A 22198-nucleotide genomic window follows, 5' to 3' on the forward strand; every position below is an offset into this window, starting at 1 on the left:
AGTATGTATTGCATATTTGAGCCGCGCCATGAGAAAACCAACATAGTGGGTTTGCGACCAGCATGGATCCAGTCCAGCCTGCGCATCCGCGCAGTCTGGTCAGGATCCATGCTGTTCGCTAACAGTTTCTCTAACTGCAATAGGATCTGAAAGCGAACAGCATGGATCCTGACCAGACTGCGCAGGCTGGTCTGGATCCATGCTGGTCGCAAACGCACTATGTTGGTTTTCTCATGGCGCGGCTCATTTGTTAGTTTCAAATGAATATACCAGGCTTAATATTTTCACGATCAGTGTAGCCAAGAGTGAAAATGTAAGATCTGGTATTCACTAGTGAACATTTTTTATTGAATGTAAAAAAAAACAAGTTTTCCTTATTTCATGTCCGTAAATATAATGTATATGTACCTATTTTTCTGTAGTTCCATGACAGAGAAAACAATATATTCACGAACATTATCAAATATATTTTTCAGTATGGAGTTTCCGGATACACTTCACTGTCATAATTCAGTAATGCACTACAACCCATATTTATGAAAGACGTTATTAACACATTCATAAATTGTAGAAGTTTTTTTACTCTATTTTACAGGGCCGAGTTAGTCTTATATCGGGTTCTTCGGATGGACTATTGGTAACACGCTTGACTGTCAATCCAGAGGTCTGGAGTTCGAATCCCGGTCCAAGCACTGCAATTTTCTGAAATGCTCTTGGTGTCTCCCACCTAAGTAAGAGGTCAATACAGGTTCTTTCCGAGAAAGGCTTCGCGTGTATCGGCGCTATAAAGAAACAGACTGTCTATTCGCAAAGAATTATGCTAAATCAGTCGGACAGGTGTGTCTAAAATTATTTCTCACTCTGTTCTGGGGGCTGTGTTTCGTTCTGATCCTCCGACAGATTGCTCCGTGTATATACTAGTGGAGGGTGAATTTGTCGCCCTGTGGGTGGTTGCCTTTGCGCTATGTAAAACGCATTTGAACGCGGCGCTATATAAATCCTGAGCCTGAGCATTTTTGAGAAGTATTTTTACTTTTCTAGATGTCACGAAATACTGGCATAACAATGAGATTAATTTCTTTCTTAAACTATATTTTAAGCTTTTCGGTCCCATAGAACAATTAGGTTTTCGAAAAGCCTTTAAGTCTGGTTCCCAGCGAAGTACAGTCACATGATAAGTACGCTAATCAAAGTCTGGTTCCCAGCGAAGTACAGTCACATGATAAGTACGCTAATCAGTTTTTTTCTGCAAATAATTGATATTTTAGACTTAGTCTGTAAGCCACTTAATTGTTAAGTATATTTTGTTTCAAATTGATATGAAATACATTGTTGTAATTTTCCTAAAAAACTACAAATTTTGATCTTAAGACCATCGTAGACAGTGGTACCAGACCAGAAAGTATAAGGCTGTGACTAAGGTAGCAGTTGGTAGTTTCCAGCCACAGATTCGAATTGGCCAGGGTCAAAATCTGTCATTAGAGATAAAACCTTGAAGTGAAGGTTGTTTTGATGTTTGAAATATTTGTTGATGTGAGTTTTTGATTAACAAGTTTAAGAATGGTATGTTGCAGAAATTATGGCAGATGCGAATGTAAGCTTGATGATATTATTTTCGTATAACTGCTTGAAATGCGTATATACCACTATCAACATTCAGCTTCTCGTGAACTGTCAAATATTATATAGGCCTCACACAGTTGAAAATAGTGAAAAAAGTAATCGGTTGACAGGTATTTTTGTCCAGCTCTGCAAGTAATACTTGAAACTGAGTACAGAATGCAAGTGGACATTTGGCTCTATCATTTCCCCTAACATTTTATTAAGGCCACGTAGAAAAATGGCTAATTAGGTGGCTTGTGGATTTAAAAAATCTATGCTTTGTATGAAGTTTACTATGTATTTTATTTCTTCTTCAAGTAAGATGTAAACTGGTATCTTTTTATTTTCAGGTCTGCATCTCGTAAGATATCAGAAGCCGTCTGACTTGGCCACATCCCTCGGAAGTCCGAAGTACTAGAAAAAACCGGCATCTGCTACCTAAAAACAGAGCTGGTGCGCCCGTGATATATTACAGACTCTGGTATATACCGGATTAACTAAATTTGAACGAAACATTTCTTAAATGTATATATTTTGTAACCGTGGTGATACTAACCTAACCTTTAGTCAGTATATTATGCATATTATACAATAAATGCGTGCGGACATGCAAAAAACGCGTAATTTTGCCGTGCACTCCTATTTATAATCATTCCGGGCATGCGCAGAACGGCTGCGCCAACTCTGTAATGAGAAACATCATAAGTATAATACCTGTCAAACTGTACAAATTATCGAGAACTGAAAAAGTACTAGCCCATTCCATTTTTTTTATCTTCAGTTATGTAGAATTTACTCTTGAAATCACGCTCTTACATATCGCACAGAAATCCCTTGTAATAATAATTAATGTTTGTTAGAAAATACGACAGATTCTGCCATGCCAACATCCGCTAACCTGGCAATGTGCACATGTAAAGCGAAACGTCAGCCAATCAGAATATCTTTTGTCGTGTAAACCGGATATAATGCAGGGCAAGAAATGCATGAGTAAACAATTTACATAGATAAAAGAGATAAAATGTTGCCGAGAATCTTTTTACATCCATTTGATGTTATGATTTAACTGTGTTTTGTTTTAGTAATCAGTTCTAACACGACCCACTTTATTTTCTTTTTTAAACAAAGAATTCTGAAAATTGTGTGTTACTATGCATTAATTCACTGTTCTGACGTCATAGCGTTAAACAAACTTAAATCAGGCAATCATGTTGTAGATGAGATGTCTTCAAGTCCTTGACAACGCGTTAAAATGAAATAATATATCCCAAACAGTGAAATGATCTTGAATAAAACCATAGCACTGAGTGAAATATGGGATTAAATATAATATAAATAAAATCATGTGCAGATTTATGTTTCTAAAATTTCAATAATTGAGCCGTGCCATGAGAAAACCAACATAGTGGGTTTGCGACCAACATGGATCCAGATCAGCCTGCGTATCCGCGCAGTCTGGTCAGGATCCATGCTGTTCGCTAATGATTTCTCTAATATCAATAGGCTTTGAAAGCGAACAGCATGGATCCTGACCAGACTGCGCGGATCGCAAACGCACTATGTTGGTTTTCTCATGGTGCGGCTCAAATGATTCATACAATATGACAATTCCAACATCTCCAACAATTCATGTATATCTATATTTGACATATCAGCGAGATTCAGCAAAGATTTAGAGTTTTCCGTATTAACGTATGAAGCCGGGTTATCTAAAGGTATCTAGATTGTGATATGTATAACGGTAAAAAAATGATATTGATTAAAAACGAAACGAAAACGAAATATCAAGATCATTTTCCATTTAATACACTACACAATTGATATAATATGAATGGATACATGACTAAAGCACGGATGACCGTTCTTGTAAGCAAGAAAGCGAATGGGCCTTACAAGATTCGGCCTGTGGAATCTTCGCCGAAATTGGCAAACCCATTGTAATAACATATTTATAAACAATTTGATATTTGATAATAATGATATTAATACAATTATACGAGGAATCTTTCAAAATATCTGCCATACTTAATTTACCCATCATACAAAACTTTTTAACTATGTTAAAACAATTAAGTAAATTAAAAACTGACTTTTTAGATCGGTCGTAGAAATCTAGCGATGTGCGTTACCATGGCAATGTCTGATGATATCAGTTCAACAGATCAATATCATAAAACCCAAAGCAGTAGTGTTGTAAGGGGCACAACATAATGATGTAAATTCAAAAAGGACACTATACCGTAGGCAGTATTTTTTTCACTGGCTTGATCTGATTTCTTGTCCCCGCATTAAATAACTTAGTTTTAAACCGCCAAAATATTGTCTAGCATTAGCATTGATATTCGCTTCTGTTATTTTGTAATACTTCTACTTTACGGGCAAATTTACCCATAGCTAGCGAAGGAGGATACTATAACGCAATATGAGCCGCGCCATGGGAAAACCAACATAGTGGCTTTGCGACCAGCATGGGTCCAGACCAGCCTGCGCATCCGCGTAGTCTGGTCAGGATCCATGCTGTTCGCTTTCAAAGCCTATTGCATTTATAGAAAACCGTTAGCAAACAGCATGGATCCTGGCCAGGCTGCGCGGATGCACAGGCTGGTCTGGATCCGTCCGTGCTGGTCGCAAAGTCACTATGTTGGTTTGCTCATGGTGTGGCTCATATGTTTAAAGGCTAGTTATTCACATCTTTGATTGGACAGGTAAAATATCTTCTTATTTTTTGTACACGATTGGACTTAAAATGTAAATCTGACTTCGAGAAAGAACAAAACAAAAAAAGTAAAGACCAGGTCAAAGTTTGTAAAACACAGAAGGATCTCTTTTGTCTGTCTAGTTAGTTATATCAAATGCCTGTCAGATGTTTTTGCATAAGTATATACGTCATTTTCCAAAATTTAAGATAACAAAAACACAATTCGTAATCAAGCATTAAAATCACTACTGTTACATTTTAATGTAATTCCGTATTTAAGCATAATGTCAGTTTCTCCTTAACGTACCTTTTATATTGAGAATTAAAAACGCAAAATATGATGGGGTTGATGACACTTTTAAAGAATGGAAACCTAAGTGCCAGCTCCATACTAGTGTTTAGTTCGTCTTCTGTTGTGGCAGACACCGCTCGTACTCCGACAAAAGCAATGAAATATGGAGTGAAACAAACTACAGCGAGTCCAAAATCATGCCGCTAGAGAAGTCATGAATGCTTTCTATGAACAACCAAGTGCTGAACTTCTGAAAGAATTACACTGGCTTCCAGTTAAGGCTAGAGCCATGTTCAAAGTCCTAGTAATAGTCTTCCGTGTCATCAATGGTACAGCTCCAGTATATCTGAGGGAAATGTTTGTACCTACTCGACAACGGTACAGACTACGCTCACAAAGTGACACTAACTTTAACATCCCCAGACAGCGAACAAAATTAGCAGACAGATCTATGGCCGTCGTCGGTCCCAAATGGTGGAATGATCGACCTAGCTATCTGAAAGCCATTCAGTCTGAAGCCAGCTTTAGATCAAAACTGAAAACACATTTGTTTAGTCAGTTTCATGAAAAAATGAGTGTATACTCTTGTAAAAATACAAAATATCAGTAGTAGTATAAAATAGAATTTATACATGTCAAAATCTCTAAATCTATGTTCTAGAATCCTGTTCATATTTTGAATGTATATACTTCAAATGTGTTTTATGTAATTGTAAAGCGCAATAGAGTATTTTATAATTTTTGCGCTATATAAATGCCATGTATTTGTATTTGAAACATATCACTAGTCCCACGGTAGGCGGTAACGTTACGTTTACGCGTAACTGTCGCTTGTTCAACAGAAAAAAAGTCTCTAGAGCTGGCATTACTTGGTTTTTGACTATCATTTAGGGCAATTGCTAACTTCCATCGTGGCTGTTTGGATGGAACGGTATGTATTGCCGCCGTTTTCCTGTCGTGTTTTCGAACCGTTCGCCAGATATGTAAAGACAAATGTAATGAAACAGAACATGTCTAATACAACACCACTGACATGGAAAGTATGAAGGACACCATTGAGGTTTGGTTCGTCCGTATTCCTACAGTAGTGGTCAACCACAATCGAAATAGAATCATCTGAAGTAGAGGTGTTAAACTTCACAGGCCCCTCAGTCCGGGCCTGGATCCGGGCCTGTATAATATAATTATAATATAACGATTGTTGGGAGTAATTTAACCCCGTAGAAGTAGAAGTAATATAGATCTAGGCCTATTTTCTTTTTTTGCTTTAAATCAATTTTAATATGAAAAAAAAACCTCTTAGTAAAAAATAATTGTTACTAGGCTACTCTAGAGCTATTTAAATTAATAATTATATAAAATAAACTATTCTGCGCTAACAATATTAAGACCCGTTTAAAACACCTTTATATACAGTATCGATTTAATTATCCGTCTTTATCTATATGGTCCTCTTCTTTAGCAGTTTCCTAGATTTATTCTATATCGTCAGCTAAGTCGTCAGCAGTTTAGTTTGATCCAACAACAACAACAATGGCGGAGCCATTTCAAAAGAGGCAGAAAACTGAGGAAGACGCAGATTTTAAGCAGATCAATGACTTCTTGCAAAAAGACAAAAACCGAAGTTACTTAAAAATGATTTTGGATCAAATTAATTTTGGTGTAGGTAATACAAGTGTGTATTTTGTTCAAGTGAGGGGTGCAAATGCCAGTGTGAACAGCAAATTTAGCACCGCAACGATTGATGCTGATTTCATCAAGAAAGGGCAAGATCAGATGTTATTTGTGCCACTTGCTCTATTTTTTGGACGGGGATTCGGTATTCTTTCAAGTTTGGTAAACAAAGATGAGGTACCAGAGGATATGGATGAACGTCGGGCTCTTCTAGGATTGATCAAGTTTCTAGAAAGAACTGCAGGTAACCACAAGAAAGATAACTCTTGCAAAGCCTTGATTCAAGATTTCTTGAAAATGTGTCAAAAAAAATTTGAAATGCTTGCATTTACTTTTCAAACCTATCTTATGTTACATTGACCATATCGACATTATAGGATAAATCTCGTTCTCCGGTACTTCCGTAAATAGGATCAGGGGGCTGGCGGGATTATCTGATAGGCAGCGGCTAGGTAGCCGGTTGCGGCTAGGTAGCCGGTTCAGGCTACCTAGACTAAATGTCTAGGTAGCTGGCTCTATATACGTATCGTATATGAAACATGTAAGTAAAGGTAGCTGGCTTTAATAAACTGTATCTATAAAGGATTATAAGGATCTTTATATTAGTTTAATAAAATACATTTTTTGTGATTTATTGTTTATTATTTGTGTTAAATACCTGTTAATTTGCCGTATTTACGCACTTATATCATATCGGCAGAAATTTTGTTATGTTAGAATGTACTCAATACATGTATTCAAGATGTAGTGATTCAATCTTTAAAGAAAACAAAACAAACAGTTAAGAAAAGATAAAACAAAGAGTATCATCATACATAAAATGATGCGGCTCTACTGAACGTAATGGCGTTTGATCATTTCCTATGCCCTTTTTAAGCGAAAATTTTAAGTAATCATCTCTTTCACACTTATATGTGCGTCTTTAATTAATTAACTAATTACTTATTTATTTCTTCGCCGATCTGTCTCTAATAAGTCAATGATCTTGACTGGTTCTAATTGTTTGTTTGAACATTTATTCTAAGGTAGTGTGATAAATGTGAAATGTATAATTACATGTACATATCAAAAGACTAAATTCTAAAGGATTGCTGGCAATTGAAATCATCTATCAATTTTTAGCTCATCTGATTTTTTGAAAAAAAATGATGAGTTATTGTCATCACTTGAGCGGTTGTCGGCGTCGGCGTCGGCGTCTGCGTCGGCGTTGCCTGTTTAAGTTTTATGTTTAGGTCAGCTTTTCTCCTAAACTATCAAAGCTATTGCTTTGAAACTTGGAATAATTGTTCACCATCATAAGCTGACCCTGTATAGCAAGAAACATAACTCCATCTTGCTTTTTGCAAGATTTATGGCCCCTTTTGTACTTAGAAAATATCAGATTTCTTGGTTAAGTTTTATGTTTAGGTCAACTTTTCTCCCAAACTGTCAAAGCTATTGCTTTGAAACTTGGAATACTTGTTCACCATCATAAGCTGACCCTGTACAGCAAGAAACATAACTCCATCTTGCTTTTTGCAAGATTTATTGCCCCTTTTGGACTTAGAAAATCAGTTTTCTTGGTTAAGTTTTATGTTTAGGTCAGCTTTTATCCTAAACTATCAAAGCTATTGCTTTAAAACTTGCAACACTTGTTCACCATCATAAGTTGACCCTGTACAGCAAGAAACATAACTCCATCCTGCTTTTTGCAAGATTTATGGCCCCTTTTGGACTTAGAAAATATCAGATTTCTTGGTTAAGTTTTATGTTTAGGTCAACTTTTTCTCTTAAACTATCAAAGCTATTGCTTTGAAACTTGCAACACTTGTTCACCATCATAAGCTGACCCTGTACAGCAAGCAGCGTAACTCCATCCTGATTTTTGCAATAATTATTGCCCCTTTTGGACTTAGAAAATCATTTTCTTGGTTGAGTAATATGTTTAAGTCAACTTTTCTCATAAACTATCAAAGCTATTGCTTTAAAACTTGCAACAGTTTTTCACCATCATAAGTGGACGCTGTACATCAAGAAACATAACTCTATCCTGCTTTTTGCAAGAATGATGGCCCTTTTTAGACTTAGAAAATCATGGGTAGGACAATATTTCTATTACACAAAAAAAAATCAGATGAGCGTCAGCACCCGCAAGGCGGTGCTCTTGTATAACATAGAATTTTTGGGTTAAAGTTTTGTAATTTACTGGCCAAGTTCTAATTCAGAGTCAGGCACTGTAAGGGTCGAGTGAGCTGTCTAATGGAAAGCTCTTGTTCTGTTTTATTGTATATGAAAGAGGCGCTATTTTTGCTTACGGCAAAATGTTGTCAGGGGTGAAATTTGAAGTTATATGTATTTAAGGTATTGGACCCATAATAGAGTACCTCCTTTTTGAAGAGTATTCAATTCCTACCATAAACCTACTTCGACTGCAGTTTTCAGGTGGGCGTAGGTTCAAGCCCCACTGGGACCAAAATTTTTTTTCCATATTTTCCTTTTTAGCTCATCTGATTTTTGGGAAAAAAAATGATGAGTTATTGGTGTTGGCGTCTGCGTCGGCATTGCCTGGTTAAGTTTTATGTTTAGGTCAGCTTTTCTCCTAAACTATCAAAGCTATTGCTTTGAAACTTTGAACACTAGTTCACCATCATAAGCTGACCCTGTACAGCAAGAAACACAACTCCATCCTGCTTTTTGCAAGATTTATGGCCCCTTTTGTACTTAGAAAATATCAGATTTCTTGGTTAAGTTTTATGTTTAGGTCAACTTTTTCTCTTAAACTATCAAAGCTATTGCTTTGAAACTTGCAACACTTGTTCACCATCATAAGCTGACCCTGTACATGAAGAAACATAACTCCATCCTGCTTTTTGCAAGAATTATTGCCCCTTTTGGACTTAGAAAATCAGTTTTCTTGGTTAAGTTTTATGTTTAGGTCAGCTTTTCTCCTAAACTATCAAAGCTATTGCTTTGAAACTTGGAACACTTGTTCACCATCATAAGCTGACCCTGTACATCAAGAAACATAACTCCATTCTGCATTTTGCAAGATTTATGGCCCCTTTTGGACTTAGAAAATATCAGATTTCTTGGTTAAGTTTTATGTTTAGGTGAACTTTTTCTCTTAAACTATCAAAGCTATTGCTTTGAAACTTGCAACACTTGTTCACCATCATAGGCTGACCCTGTACATGAAGAAACATAACTCCATCCTGCTTTTTGCAAGAATTATTGCCCCTTTTGGACTTAGAAAATCAGTTTTCTTGGTTGAGTATTATGTTTAAATCAGCTTTTTTCATAAACTATCAAAGCTATTGTTTTAAAACTTACAACAGTTTTTCACCATCATAAGCGGATGCTGTACATCAAGAAACATAATTCTATTCTGCTTTTTGCAAGAATGATGGCCCTTTTTAGACTTAGAAAATCATGGGTAGGACAATATTTCTATTATACAAAAAAATCAGATGAGCGTCAGCACCCGCAAGGCGGTGCTCTTGTTAATATTTATTTTTTTTTCAATTTACAACAAACTACAAAAATTTATTAAAAAGTTTACTTTTAATTAATAAACATGCCATTTAAACACGCCGACGACGATAACGACACTTTGATCATTTAATGATAACATAACATAACATCGGCCGATATCATACGAGTGCGTAAATACGGCGAAATAAACTGGTAAATCACATATTTTTAGCCCACCATCATCAGATGGTGGGCTATTAAAATCACTCTGCGTCCGTGGTCCGTCCGTCCGTCATTCCGTCCGTCCGTCAGTCCGTCCGTCCGTCCGTCCGTTAACAATTTCTCGTTATCGCATCTCCTCAGAAACTATTGGGGGGATTTTGACCAAACTTTGTCAGAATGATGTATTGGTACCCTAGTTGTGTCCCTTTGAAAATCAGACTGGTTCAACAATTTATGAGTGAGTTATGGCCCTTTGTTTATTTCTATAATTTATATAGATTTATATAGGGAAAAACTTTGAAAACCTTCTTGTCCAAAACCACAGAGCCTAGGGCTTTGATATTTGGTATGAAGCATCATCTAGTGGTCCTCTACCAAGATGATTCAAATTATTTCTCTGGGGTCAAATATGGCCCCGCCCTGGGGGTCACATGGTTTATATAGACTTATATAGGGAAAAACTTTGAATAACCTCTTGTCCAAAACCACAGGGCCTAGGGCTTTGATATTTTGTATGTGACATCATCTAGTGGTCTTCAACTAAGATTATTCAAATTATCCCCCTAGGGTCAACTATGGCCCCGCCCTGGGGGTCATATGGTTTACATAGACTTATATAGGGAGAAAATTTCTTGTCCAAACCACAAAGACTAGGGCTTTGATACTTGTAATGTAGCATCATCTAGTGGTTCTTTACCAAGTTTGTTCAAATTATCCTCCTAGGGTTAAATATGGCCCCACCCCGGGGGTCACATGGTTCATATAGACTTATACAGGGAAAAGCTTTTAAAATGTTCTTGTCAGTAACTACAACATTCAAACTAGGACCACATGTATATTTTTGAGTGGCAAGATGAACCTTGACATGAGTTGACCTTGATTTTGACCTAGTGACCTACTTTCAAATTTCTGTAGCTACAGCCTTCAAATTTGGACCACATGCATAATTTTGTGCACTGGAAAAAACTTTGACCTTTATTTTGACCTAGTGACCTACTTTCACATTTTTGAAGGTACAGGCATCAAATTTTGACCATATGCATAGTTTCATGTTTCAAAATTGATTTTGACCTAGTGACCTACTTTCACATTTCTCAAGCTACAGCCTTCAAATTTGGACTACAGGTATAGTTTTGTGTGCCGAAAAAAACTTTGACCTTGACATTGACCTAGTGACCTACTTCCACATTTTTGAATGTACAGGCTTCAGATTTGGACCACATGCATAGTTTTGTATTCTGAAATAAAATTTGACCTTGATTTTGACCTAGTGACCTACTTTTACATTTCTCAAGCTACAGTCTTCAAATTTGGACCACTTGCATAGTTTTGTGTACTGAAATGACCTTTGACCTTTACATTGACCTAGTGACCTACTTTCACATTTTTAAGGTACAGGCTTCAAATTTTGACCAAATGCATAGTTTTGTATTCCGAAATAAAATTTGACCTTGATTTTGACCTAGTGACCTACTTTTACATTTCTCAAGCTACAGCCTTCAAATTTGGACCACATGCATAGTTTTGTGTACCGAAACAAACTTTGACCTTTACATTGACCTAGTGACCTACTTTCACATTTTTGAAGGTACAGGCTTCAAATTTGGACCACATGCATAGTTTTGTATTCCGAAGTAAAATTTGACCTGGATTTTGACCTAGTGACCTACTTTTACATTTCTCAAGCTACAGTCTTCAAATTTAGACCACTTGCATAGTTTTATGCACCGAAATGAACTTTGACCTTAAGATTGACCTAGTGACCTACTTTCACTTTTCTGTAGCTACAGGCTTCAAATTTTAACCACATGCATAGTTTTGTGTATCGAAACAAACTTTGACCTTGACATTGACCTAGTGACCTACTTTCACATTTTTGAATGTACAGGCTTCAAATTTGGACCACATGCATAGATTTGTGTTGTGTACGGAAATGAAATTTGACCTTGAGCTAGTCAGTAAGTCTTGAAATTTGGAACACTCAAAAATATCACATTGGTGGGCGCCAAGATCACTCTGTGATCTCTTGTTAGTAAATATATATATATAATAAGTCACAAAATTGTAATTTATTTAACTTATACAATGATCCTTTATAACAAAGTTTATTAAAGCCGGCTACCTTGACTTCTGTGTTCATATATGATATGTACATATATAATAGAACGGGCTACCTAGACCCTTAGTCTAAGTAGCCGGAACCGGCTACGTAGACCTTTGGTCTAGGTAGCTGGAACCGGCTACCTAGCCACTGCCTATCTGATATAACACGTACAATATTAGCGATTATTTTTTGCCAGAAGATAAGGATTTAGGAAAAGTCTTACTTTCTCACAATGAAAAAATACTGTTTTACAATCTTTGCACAAAAAATTTGTTTACCTTGAAAAATGCAAATAATTTCACACCATCTGTATCAAGCTACAGAAGCGGCAGTGTAGAATAAAATATTCATAATTTTAACATGTCCAAAACATTGTGGAATGATACTAATTTCACTTGGGTATTGATTACATTTTACTCGGACTTTATCAGTCAGGGGTGTAACTGTTTCAAGTTACCGCAGTTTATAACCCATTTGAGTTATTGCTTATATATATTTTGTATATCTTGTTTCAGTTGTCATAAAATATTACAAAGCCCTCCTGTGTCAATTCCTCATTTTGAATGTGACTAATGCAATTATTTCCTGAATCCTTGAACTCTTATCTTTCCAGCTATGCAGTAAAAAATTTTACGCAAGGCTGATAAAGTTTTAAGCAAAAGGTTTAAAACTATAAAACTCTTAGCATCCCATTAGGCTGATCAGGTCATGATCAGACTAAAAGAGAATTTGATTAACCACAGATTGCTACTTATTTCACTGTATAGGTCACTTTGTCAGAACAGCAAAAAGACTTTTTTTTGAATAACTTACCTGAGTTAACTTACAGTTTATAACTAATACAGATTATAAAATGCTTGAAAAAATAACTGAAATAGGTTACATAACTTAAAACAGTTACACCCCTGACTGTTTATCATAGACTCCCTGTGTAAAATCTCAAACTTTAAAACTAAAATAAAGGTATTAAATCCATACATGTATATTATCATGATTATTTCAATGAAACTTCAAGGTTTTGTTGTTTGTAGCATCATCTGGGGCTTGTGCAGTGAAAAATCTAAATTTAATTTCTAAAGTAGTGTGATATTTATTTCTAAAGTCACTATATTTTCATTGTAAATATACTTTGTTATACCTAAGTGGAAACTGGCAGGTACTTGAAAATGCAGCTCTCTGATTGGTCAGTTAGAACCCCTTATGTTCAGTGATGTTATGATAAAGTTATGAATAACGTTTCAAAAATAAAGTAAACTTTGGGGATATTTTTGCTACATCTTAATTAAAACAATGTATTATTATAATCTGCAATATTTTTATACATTAAATTTTCTTTGTTTAAACCTTGAACATTGTTGAAAAAAGGATAATCTTAAACACTACTGCTATATAGCGTAATGGCCAATAACCCCCTCACCGTTAAACCAGAATTGAATAGATAGATAGATTTATAGATAGATTTATTCGTGAATATATATGTCATGGATACACACATAAACAACATAATTACAAAACATACATTCAATTATCACAGAAATAGCTATGTCTTATATCTCAGAATGATATGAAGGAAAAATGGATTAGCTCTTTTATATATTAATTAAAAAAAAAAAATTGTGACATATATATCACAGGATAACCCATAAAGTAATTCTACTTATTTCCAATGGGGTCCTTGTGAAAAATTATCAAGGTACAAAATATTGGCTGTTTAAATACAACATTGTTCTAAGAAAGACAGCTTACTAACATAAAAGAAGACCTAAATCAAGAAACAGGTATTTATTGGTGGCTGATACCGGTACACGGGATTTATCCTATAGATAATGTCAGTATGGAGAATAGAGGGTATTTAAAATACTGTATGATTTTTAAGACTTAATAATGTGTGGATTAGAAACACTGTTTTCCAAAGTGCAGTCTTCGTCATAACTGGGTTGCCCGAAGTCAAGGACAAGTAAACCCTGTTTCAGGCAAGCCAAATTTTCCAGGTGGTTGCCAGAACGGACAAGTGCATTTTTCCGAAATTTAAATTATCCTTTAATTTTCACAATAACAGTGTTCGAAATTCGCGGTAGTCCGATAGCCAGTGGCTACTGAATTTCAGCTCGGGCTACCGATTTTCTGCATATACAAGCCTGACCAGGCTACTGAATTTTCCTAATGTGATTAAAAAAACATGCTACTTAAGGTAAACAAGTATAGCATCGTGATTTCATATATGAATTAATATGATCTCCATTAATAAACTCTTACTGTTCAAGAATGCATCACGCATCGTCCAGACTGAGGAACTGTTGACAATCAAATGCAAAGTGTCAAAGACGTAACCGCAGCGCTAATTGGCTGAATGCAATCAACTCTAGTGTAACGGATAATTCGATTAACTTTCACACTTCTCGCGAAAATCGCACAAGTACCTGAAGTAGGCGGAGCTTACATTATGCTATTGACGTGTGTATGTGTGTGTGTATTCGGCACACATTGACATTTTGCAAATTGTCAACTGTCTGAGTAGCAGTATTAAATTGGTTCACCAGTGCGTTAGCGGTTAGATTGGCAAGGAGCAGGGCCTCCTCCGTCGATCGACAATGTCACCATTTGCGATAATTTTAAGAATTTGGCGCTAAATTTTGCGAACTGGCGAAAATAAGTGGTGCATAGTTTTTTTTCCTCGTCATTTGTTTTTTCCATAGTAATATAAGCGGCCCAAAAATTGGTTCCCGATACACGTTTACCTAGGCGCTGGTAGTGAAAAAAGGCGGTGTATTTGACAATTTGACTACTGAAGTTGGTTTACACTTTGAGAAGATAATTGCGTAATAATGTGTGAATTGATGGTTAATCAGTAATCAGAACATCTGTCAGCTTGTATGTTCGAACTCTGCCGAGATTTCACCAAAATAAACGCCGATTACGTTGTACTTTATGTGTTGCGATTTTTACAAAAAAGATCGACACGTTAGTGGCATGCAGTTGTATGACTAACGGATTTTTAATAAGTACGAAAGATCATTTAATTTGTTACTTTTTGCAAATATATTAGATAATTTTGTAATTCCTCAGTTTTCATAAAAGATTTTAACGATGGACCCGAAAACAAAAACACAACAGCCTCAATTTGTATACTGGACCTGGTTAGTTTCTTTGAAATGTTCAGAAACTGGAAGATATCACTTGCTACCATGGCTTCTTAAAAATCATTAGATGAGTGTTCAACTCGACCTTCTAAAATAGAAAAAATTTCGAATTTTCCTTTCCAACAATAAATGAGTCCTGGAATATTGGTAATTCATGGATAGATATGATTCTTAAACTAAGGAAATGATTTGTGTCATTTGTATCCAACTTGATGAGTATAGGTCACTTCTCAGCTATCTGGATTGGGAGGTTGGGGCTCAGCCTGGCCCTGGACCCATTGTATTTTAAAAGGGTTTATAAATCAAAGAAACAGTCTGATGCAAGATTAGATTAGAATCTAATAGAGGTATTATATAATTATGTTGTTGTATTTTGCCTTTTGACAATTTTTTTTTTAATTATGTCTCCTCCATACATTGTTTTTGCCTTTGCTGTTCATCTGTCCGTCCATCTATATTAAACTTGTCCGGCTCTCACAGGTCGAACTGCTGGCCGGATTTTGACGAAACTTCTCAGGACTAATCAGTACCAACCCTAGTTGTGCATATCACCGGCACATTCTGCTTTGATGCACAAAATGGCCGCCATGCCAAAATTAGAAAAAACTTGTCCGGCTTTCACAGGTCAAACTGCTAGCAGTAGCTGGATTTCGACAAAACTTCACAGGAGTGATCAGGACTAAGTCTAGTTATGCATACCGCCAGCACATTCTGATTCGCTGCACAAAATGGCCGCCAGAGCTAAAAATAGAAAAATCTTGTCCGGCTTTCACAGGTAAAACTGCTGGCAGAATTTCAACGAAACTTCAGAGAAGTGAGCAGTACCAACCCTTGTTGTGCATATCACCGGCACGTTCCGCTTCCCTGCACAAAATGGCCACCAGAGCTTTAAAAATAGAAAAAATCTTGGACGGCTTTCACAGGTCAAACTTGACAGAATTCGATGAAACTTCTCAGGAGTGATCAGTACAAGCCTAGTTGTGCATATTGCCGACGCTTCGCTGCACAAAATGGCCGCCAGAACTAAAGGTATACATAGAGGGGAGGCATATGTTTTGTGACAAAAACACCTAGTTATCTCTGTAAATATTTGATGGATTTGCTTTAAACTTAAATTATTTATTCCTCATCATCACCCACATCATATGGCACTAGGGCCATAACTTTCACACCAATATTTCATGAATTATCCGCCCTTTTTACTTAGAATTTCAGGTAAAAGTTTTGATGCACTTTCACTCTATCTCAGTTATTCCTAAATGGATTTTATTCAAACTGAAAGCATCATATGACACAAGGCCCAAACCTCTGTTACCAATATTTAATAAATTAAATCTCCCCTTTTACTTAGAATTTTCAGGTTAAAGTTTTAAAATGCACTTTCACTATATGTCAGTTATTACTAAATGGATTTAATTCAAACTTAAAATAGTTGTTCAGCATCATCACTCACATCATTTGACATGTTAGGGCCAAAACTCTTGCGCCAATATTTCATGAATTATCCCCCCTTTTTACTTTCCCCCTTTCTACTTAGAATTTCAGGTTTAAGTTTTGATACATTTTCGCTCTGTCTCAGTTAATACTAAATGGATTTCATTCAAACTTAAAATATTTGTTCCTCCTTATCATCCACATCATATGACACAAGGTGCATAACTCTGGCACCAATTTTTCATGATTTATCCCCCCTTTTACTTAGAATTTAAGGTTAATCTAGATGCATTTTCACTATATCTTAGTTATTACGAAATGCGTTTGATTCAGACTTGAAGTAGTTGTGCCACATCATCACCCCACATCATGTGTCACAAGGTACATAACTCTTGCACCAATAATTTATGAATTATGCCCCCGTTTTGCTTAGAATTATACTTATATAGTGTTTTGATACACTTTATCTTACTCAATATTTTTAGCTCACCTGTCACAAAGTAACAAGATGAGCTTTTGTGATCGCGCAGCGTCCGTCGTCAGTGCGTAAACTTTTGGTTGTGACCACTCCTATTTTCATTGGATCTTTATGAAAGTTGGTCAGAATGTTCATCTTGATGATATCTAGGCCAAGTTCGAAACTGGGTCATGTGCGGTCCAAAACTAGGTCAGTAGGTCTTAAAATAGAAAATCCTTGTGACCTCCCTAGAGGCCATATTTTAATGGATCTTCATGAAAATTGGTCAGATTGTTCACCTTGATGATATCTAGGTCAAGTTTGAAACCATGTCATGTGCGGTCAAAAACTAGGTCAGTAGGTCAAAAAATAGAGAAACCTTGTGACCTCACTAGAGGCCATACTTTCCAATGGATCTTCTTGAAAATTGGTCAGAATGTTTACCTTGATGATATCTAGTTCAAGTTCGAAACTGGGTCACACACCGTCAAAAAGTAGGTCATTAGGTCAAATAATAGAAAAACCTTGTGACCTCTCTAGAGGCAGTATTTATCAAGGGATCTGTATGAAAGTTGGTCTGAATATTCATCTTGATGATATTTAGGTCAAGTTCGAAACTGGGTCAACTGCGGTCAAAAACTAGGTCAGTAGGTCTAAAAATAGTGAAACTACATTTTGTAGTTGGTGGTTTTCAATGAAACTTAGCCATAATGAACTGGGTTGCGTGTGGACAGGTGAGCGATTCAGGACCAGCATGGTCCTCTTGTTTTGACACAGACTCAAGCTATTGTGCAATATCTTCATCCATCATTGGAGTCATTAAACACTCCAGTGACAGCTCCAGTTTCAGCAGATATGCCCAGTTTCACTATCCAGCATCGAAATAGTAGAGCATGCTGTCTCCTGTGACAGCTCTTGTTTGGAAATGTATTTATATCTCTTCAAATCAAGTATAAGATTTGTCAGAAAATAATTAAATATACTAGTAGTTAATAAAATAAACTTGAGAAAAGCTATGGTACCATAGTTCACAGTTTATTCTTTGGCTAAAAGGTTTTTAACCCCACCTGCTTTGGGACTCTTTCAGTTTGTTTTAAAGAGGGACCATAAAGCCCTTCAGTATTTGTCTGGTTGTTCGATGCAGCTTGTGTCCTGAGATATAATATTTTTTATTGAACACATTTTCAAAACGAGATCTATTCATGACATTCCTTCTCTCATTACAGAGCAGTCAGTTCTTCTTGACAGAGACAAGAATCTGCAGCAGCATTAGCAATAATCTTGCTCAGCATTTGTTGGTACCACTTGTACCACAAAAAACCTATGTAATGATTCCTTTTCTGGTCTACAATATGAAAAATGTTGTTCAGTTGAGCAATCCATGAATGGAACAGAAGGAGATAACTTTCATATGGTATGTATTCCTCTCCAGTTACATGTATCTGCCATAAAAGTAAGCAGTTGTTAGTGTCACAATATTGAGTCTAGTTTATTGGTACATGGTTTAATACTTTACCTGTTAAAGGGACAGGCAATGTTGTTCTTATGTTAATTCCGTCTGCTAGAATTTCTTAAACCATTTAAAGAAGTGAAAGAATTTTCAAAATTGGCTTAAAAATGAGAAAGTTATGTGCATTTAAATATTTGATCAAATTCGTGGCCAATTTGTTTCCATGGCAACAAAAATCAAAATGGCGGATATATTAAATTTCTAGCAACATATATGAACTGTAATTATTTCTGTAAAACTATTTTTCTACATTTTCATGCTATAATGAAAGAAATTACCATAATTTACATCTTACACTCAAGACACTTATGAAATTAATCTATTTTAAAGGTTTTTTTGTTAAATAAAGAATTCAGCAGTGTTTAAATGACGTCATAAATACACTAAAAGGGGCTGCCCCCATGATCAGCCGGTTACTTAAATTTCAAACTGCCATATCTTTTTCAATAGTTATCCGATTTTAAAAATTCTTTGAAAAGGCTTGACTGGCTTATTTTCAGGCTTTCCTTGTCCTTTAAGTTCTTTGTGAATCTAGTGGTCCTCTACAAACATTGTTCAAATTATCCCACTAGGGTCAAATACGGCCCTGCCTGGGGGGTCACAGGATTGTGACCTCTTCTAAGAAGGAAGGATATAAATTTGTATTGTTTTGCAGATGTCGGTCAGTCTGTCGGTCGTTTGATCTGTATGTAGACCGATCAGTTTTCTGGTGATAACTCACGAACACTTGGGCTTAGGATCATGAAAAAGGGAGGTTGGTCATGACCAGCAGATGGACCCCTTTGATTTTGGGATCAGTAGGTCAAAGGTCAAGGTCACAGTGACCGGAACAGTTAAACAGTTTCCGAGTGATAACTAAAAAATGCTTGGGCCCTAGGATCATGAAACTGAGAGGGAGGTTGGTTCTGCCCAGCAAATGACCCCTATTGATTTGGAGGTCAGTAAGTTAAAGGTCAATGTCACAGTGTCCTGAAGTAAAACGGTTTTTGGATGATAACTCAAGAACGCTTAGGCCTAGGATTAATATCATTATGAAAGTGGAAAGGTCAGCCATGTTGGCTCAATTCAAGGTCAAAGGTTAGAGACTTCAATTTTGTGTCCGCTCTGTATCTTCTAAACCCCTTAGGATTTTCATGAAACGTTGGTCAAATGATCACCTCACCAAGACAATGTGCAGAACTTTTGAGTCAGTTATATTTGCTGAAGGTCAAGGTCACAACTCAAGGTCAAAGGTTTTAGCTCTGCATCTCCTAAACCCCTGGAAGAATTTTCATGAAAATTGGGTCAAATGATCACTTCATCAAGACGATGTGCAAAAGCCATGGGTAAGCCGTGTCAGCTCATGGTCAAGGTGATAACTCAAGTTCAAACGTTTGAGCTCTGTATCTCCTAAACCCCTTGAATGATTTTTGTCGAGTCCGCTTGCGGTGAGCTCGATAAATTATAGTCGCTCGATAAATTATAATCGTCATTTTTGGCAGGTCGGTGTATGTGTGTGAGTCGGTGCATCGGTCTGATTTTATCCGGACCATAACTTTGACATGCATCGACTAATCTTGTTTATATTTGGCATGAATGTTTACCTCAATGAGGAGTGTCATGTGCAAACCCCATGTTCCTATCTCAAAGGTCAAGGTCACAGTTGGAGGTCAAAGGTCAAGTTGAAGTTTGTCCTGAGCATTTCTTCTCTCTTCATGCATGGTAGGATTTTGATGTAACTTTGCATGAATGTTCACCATTATGAGATGGAGTGTCATGTGTAAGAACCAGGTCCCTAGGTCTAAGGTCAAGGTCATACTTAGAGGCCAAAGGTGCTGGCGGGCTCGACATTCTGCCCGTGGGGATGCAGAATGTATTTCTAGTATTGAATATTGGGTCAAGTGTTCACCTCATCAAGATGATGTGCAGAACTCATGAGTCAGCCATTTTGACTCAAGGTCAAGGTCACAACTCAAGGTCCAAGTTTGAGCCTTTCATTTTGTATCCACTATGTATCTCCTAAACCCCTTGAAGGATTTCAAATTCATTGGGTGTCGTCATACATGGACTATAAAGTAATCTTAACAAATTCAATGTCCCCCCCAAAATACCATTACCCCCTTTTAAACAGTGGCGGAGTATACAGCTGTCTTTCAGATGCCCTTTTGACATTTGCTTCAGATGGCATATTTTGTGGCAGTTTAGCACTCTTGTTCTACTTTTAGCGGATTTATTACTTTAATTTAAGATCTTCCTTAAAAGTTCAAGGTCAAAAGCGTACATATTTATGAATGGCATTGTTAACTGAAAAATAGAACCTTTTATACCAGAGAGGTATAGGCCTGTCAAATTTGCTGAAATGAGTTTCTCTGTAGCATCAGGTGAGGAATATACAATGTACTTCATTGAAGTATGTCAAATTAAATATTAGTATTAAAGTAAGATTTTTTTCTCCTTTTCAGTTACATAAGTTGAATCTGTGACATTTGGCACTGGCAATATTGAGCATGTAATGAAAGTATCTGTTTGGGTTTTACAGGCTTTTCCCTACGGCTGGCAAAGGACGTGCTGATGTCTTGTTAATGGATGCTGAATACCATTATCCGTAGTTTAAATTTTTCAGGTGTTGAAGGGGATACTGCATCTGTGGTGTCTGACTCATCAGTGGACGAAAATGAAAGTGACACATTTTCACCAGATAGTATTTCACAAGTTATAGCTCAGACTATAGTTTATTCATTTGTACAGCACAAGAAAAATCCTGTGTCATCAAACTCAATGGTGCCTGGAATAGGAATTTGTTCAAATAAGATGGTTTTGTACCTTTACGATTGTGTTGAAGATATTTTACTTGCAAGTGGTCCAGTACGTCTATTTGCAGACATGAAAGTCAATACCCGTGCTATTATTATTCTCTGGTTAGCATTAAACTATAAAATTTTTGGTAATACAACCCTTCCTGAGTACAAGAAATATACTTCGAAATTTCATGAGCTTATTGGTCCAGTAACCTTGAAAAGGTATCAGGAGGAATCTGAACAGCCTTTTGAAAGAAAAGTAGAGAATGAGGATTTTTTCAAGACCCACGATGATCTTGAGGCAAAAGAAAGACATTTTGGGGATGATGCTCCTTTAGCAACTGAAGCTGTGCCTGAAAATATAAAGACTATTCCATTGAAATTACTACTTGGTTTGTAGCCTCCTGGCAAGAGGCTTTCTCAGATTTGTTTAAATGAAGGTACTCACCCTGAAAGGGACAGAGCTATATAGCTAAAGTATTGATCACTGTCAGATCCTCTGCCAATTGTTAGCTCCACTTAAGGTCCTGCTCCGCTATTGGAAGAACAGTTTGAACTACATTATGTTGAGGTCTTATATGTATATGTTATGCGAATGTGCTTCAAAATACGCTGATAGCATAATTTTTATTAGCTCACCTGTCACAAAGTGACAAGGTGAGCTTTTGTGATCGCGCAGCGTCCGTCGTCCGTCCGTCCGTCCGTCCGTGCGTAAACTTTTGCTTGTGACCACTCTAGAGGTCACATTTTTCATGGGATCTTTATGAAAGTTGGTCAGAATGTTCACCTTGATTATATCTAGGTCAAGTTCGAAACTGGGTCACGTGCCGTCAAAAAC

At 36.5% G+C, this 22198-nt stretch overlaps 1 protein-coding gene across 1 annotated transcript; it reads left to right on the forward strand.

The window, feature by feature from the left end:
* Positions 1-6063: 6063 nt before the first annotated feature.
* Positions 6064-18346, forward strand: LOC128549286 (uncharacterized). Its single transcript, XM_053525850.1, has 2 exons — positions 6064-6510; positions 18300-18346. Exons 1-2 carry the CDS (start codon positions 6126-6128, stop codon positions 18344-18346), a joined length of 432 nt encoding a protein of 143 aa, XP_053381825.1. The 5' UTR covers positions 6064-6125.
* The last annotated feature ends 3852 nt before the right edge of the window (positions 18347-22198 follow it).

The sequence above is a fragment of the Mercenaria mercenaria genome, chromosome 16 (assembly GCF_021730395.1).
Source record: "Mercenaria mercenaria strain notata chromosome 16, MADL_Memer_1, whole genome shotgun sequence".
Taxonomy (NCBI): Eukaryota; Metazoa; Mollusca; class Bivalvia; order Venerida; family Veneridae; genus Mercenaria; species Mercenaria mercenaria.

Bases quoted from the DNA above. Each gene is read 5' to 3' on its own strand.
- LOC128549286 (XM_053525850.1), top strand. From the start codon at position 6,126: ATGGCGGAGCCATTTCAAAAGAGGCAGAAAACTGAGGAAGACGCAGAT. The intron at 6,511-18,299 runs GTAACCACAAGA...CTCTCATTACAG, and splicing joins GTTTCTAGAAAGAACTGCAG to AGCAGTCAGTTCTTCTTGAC.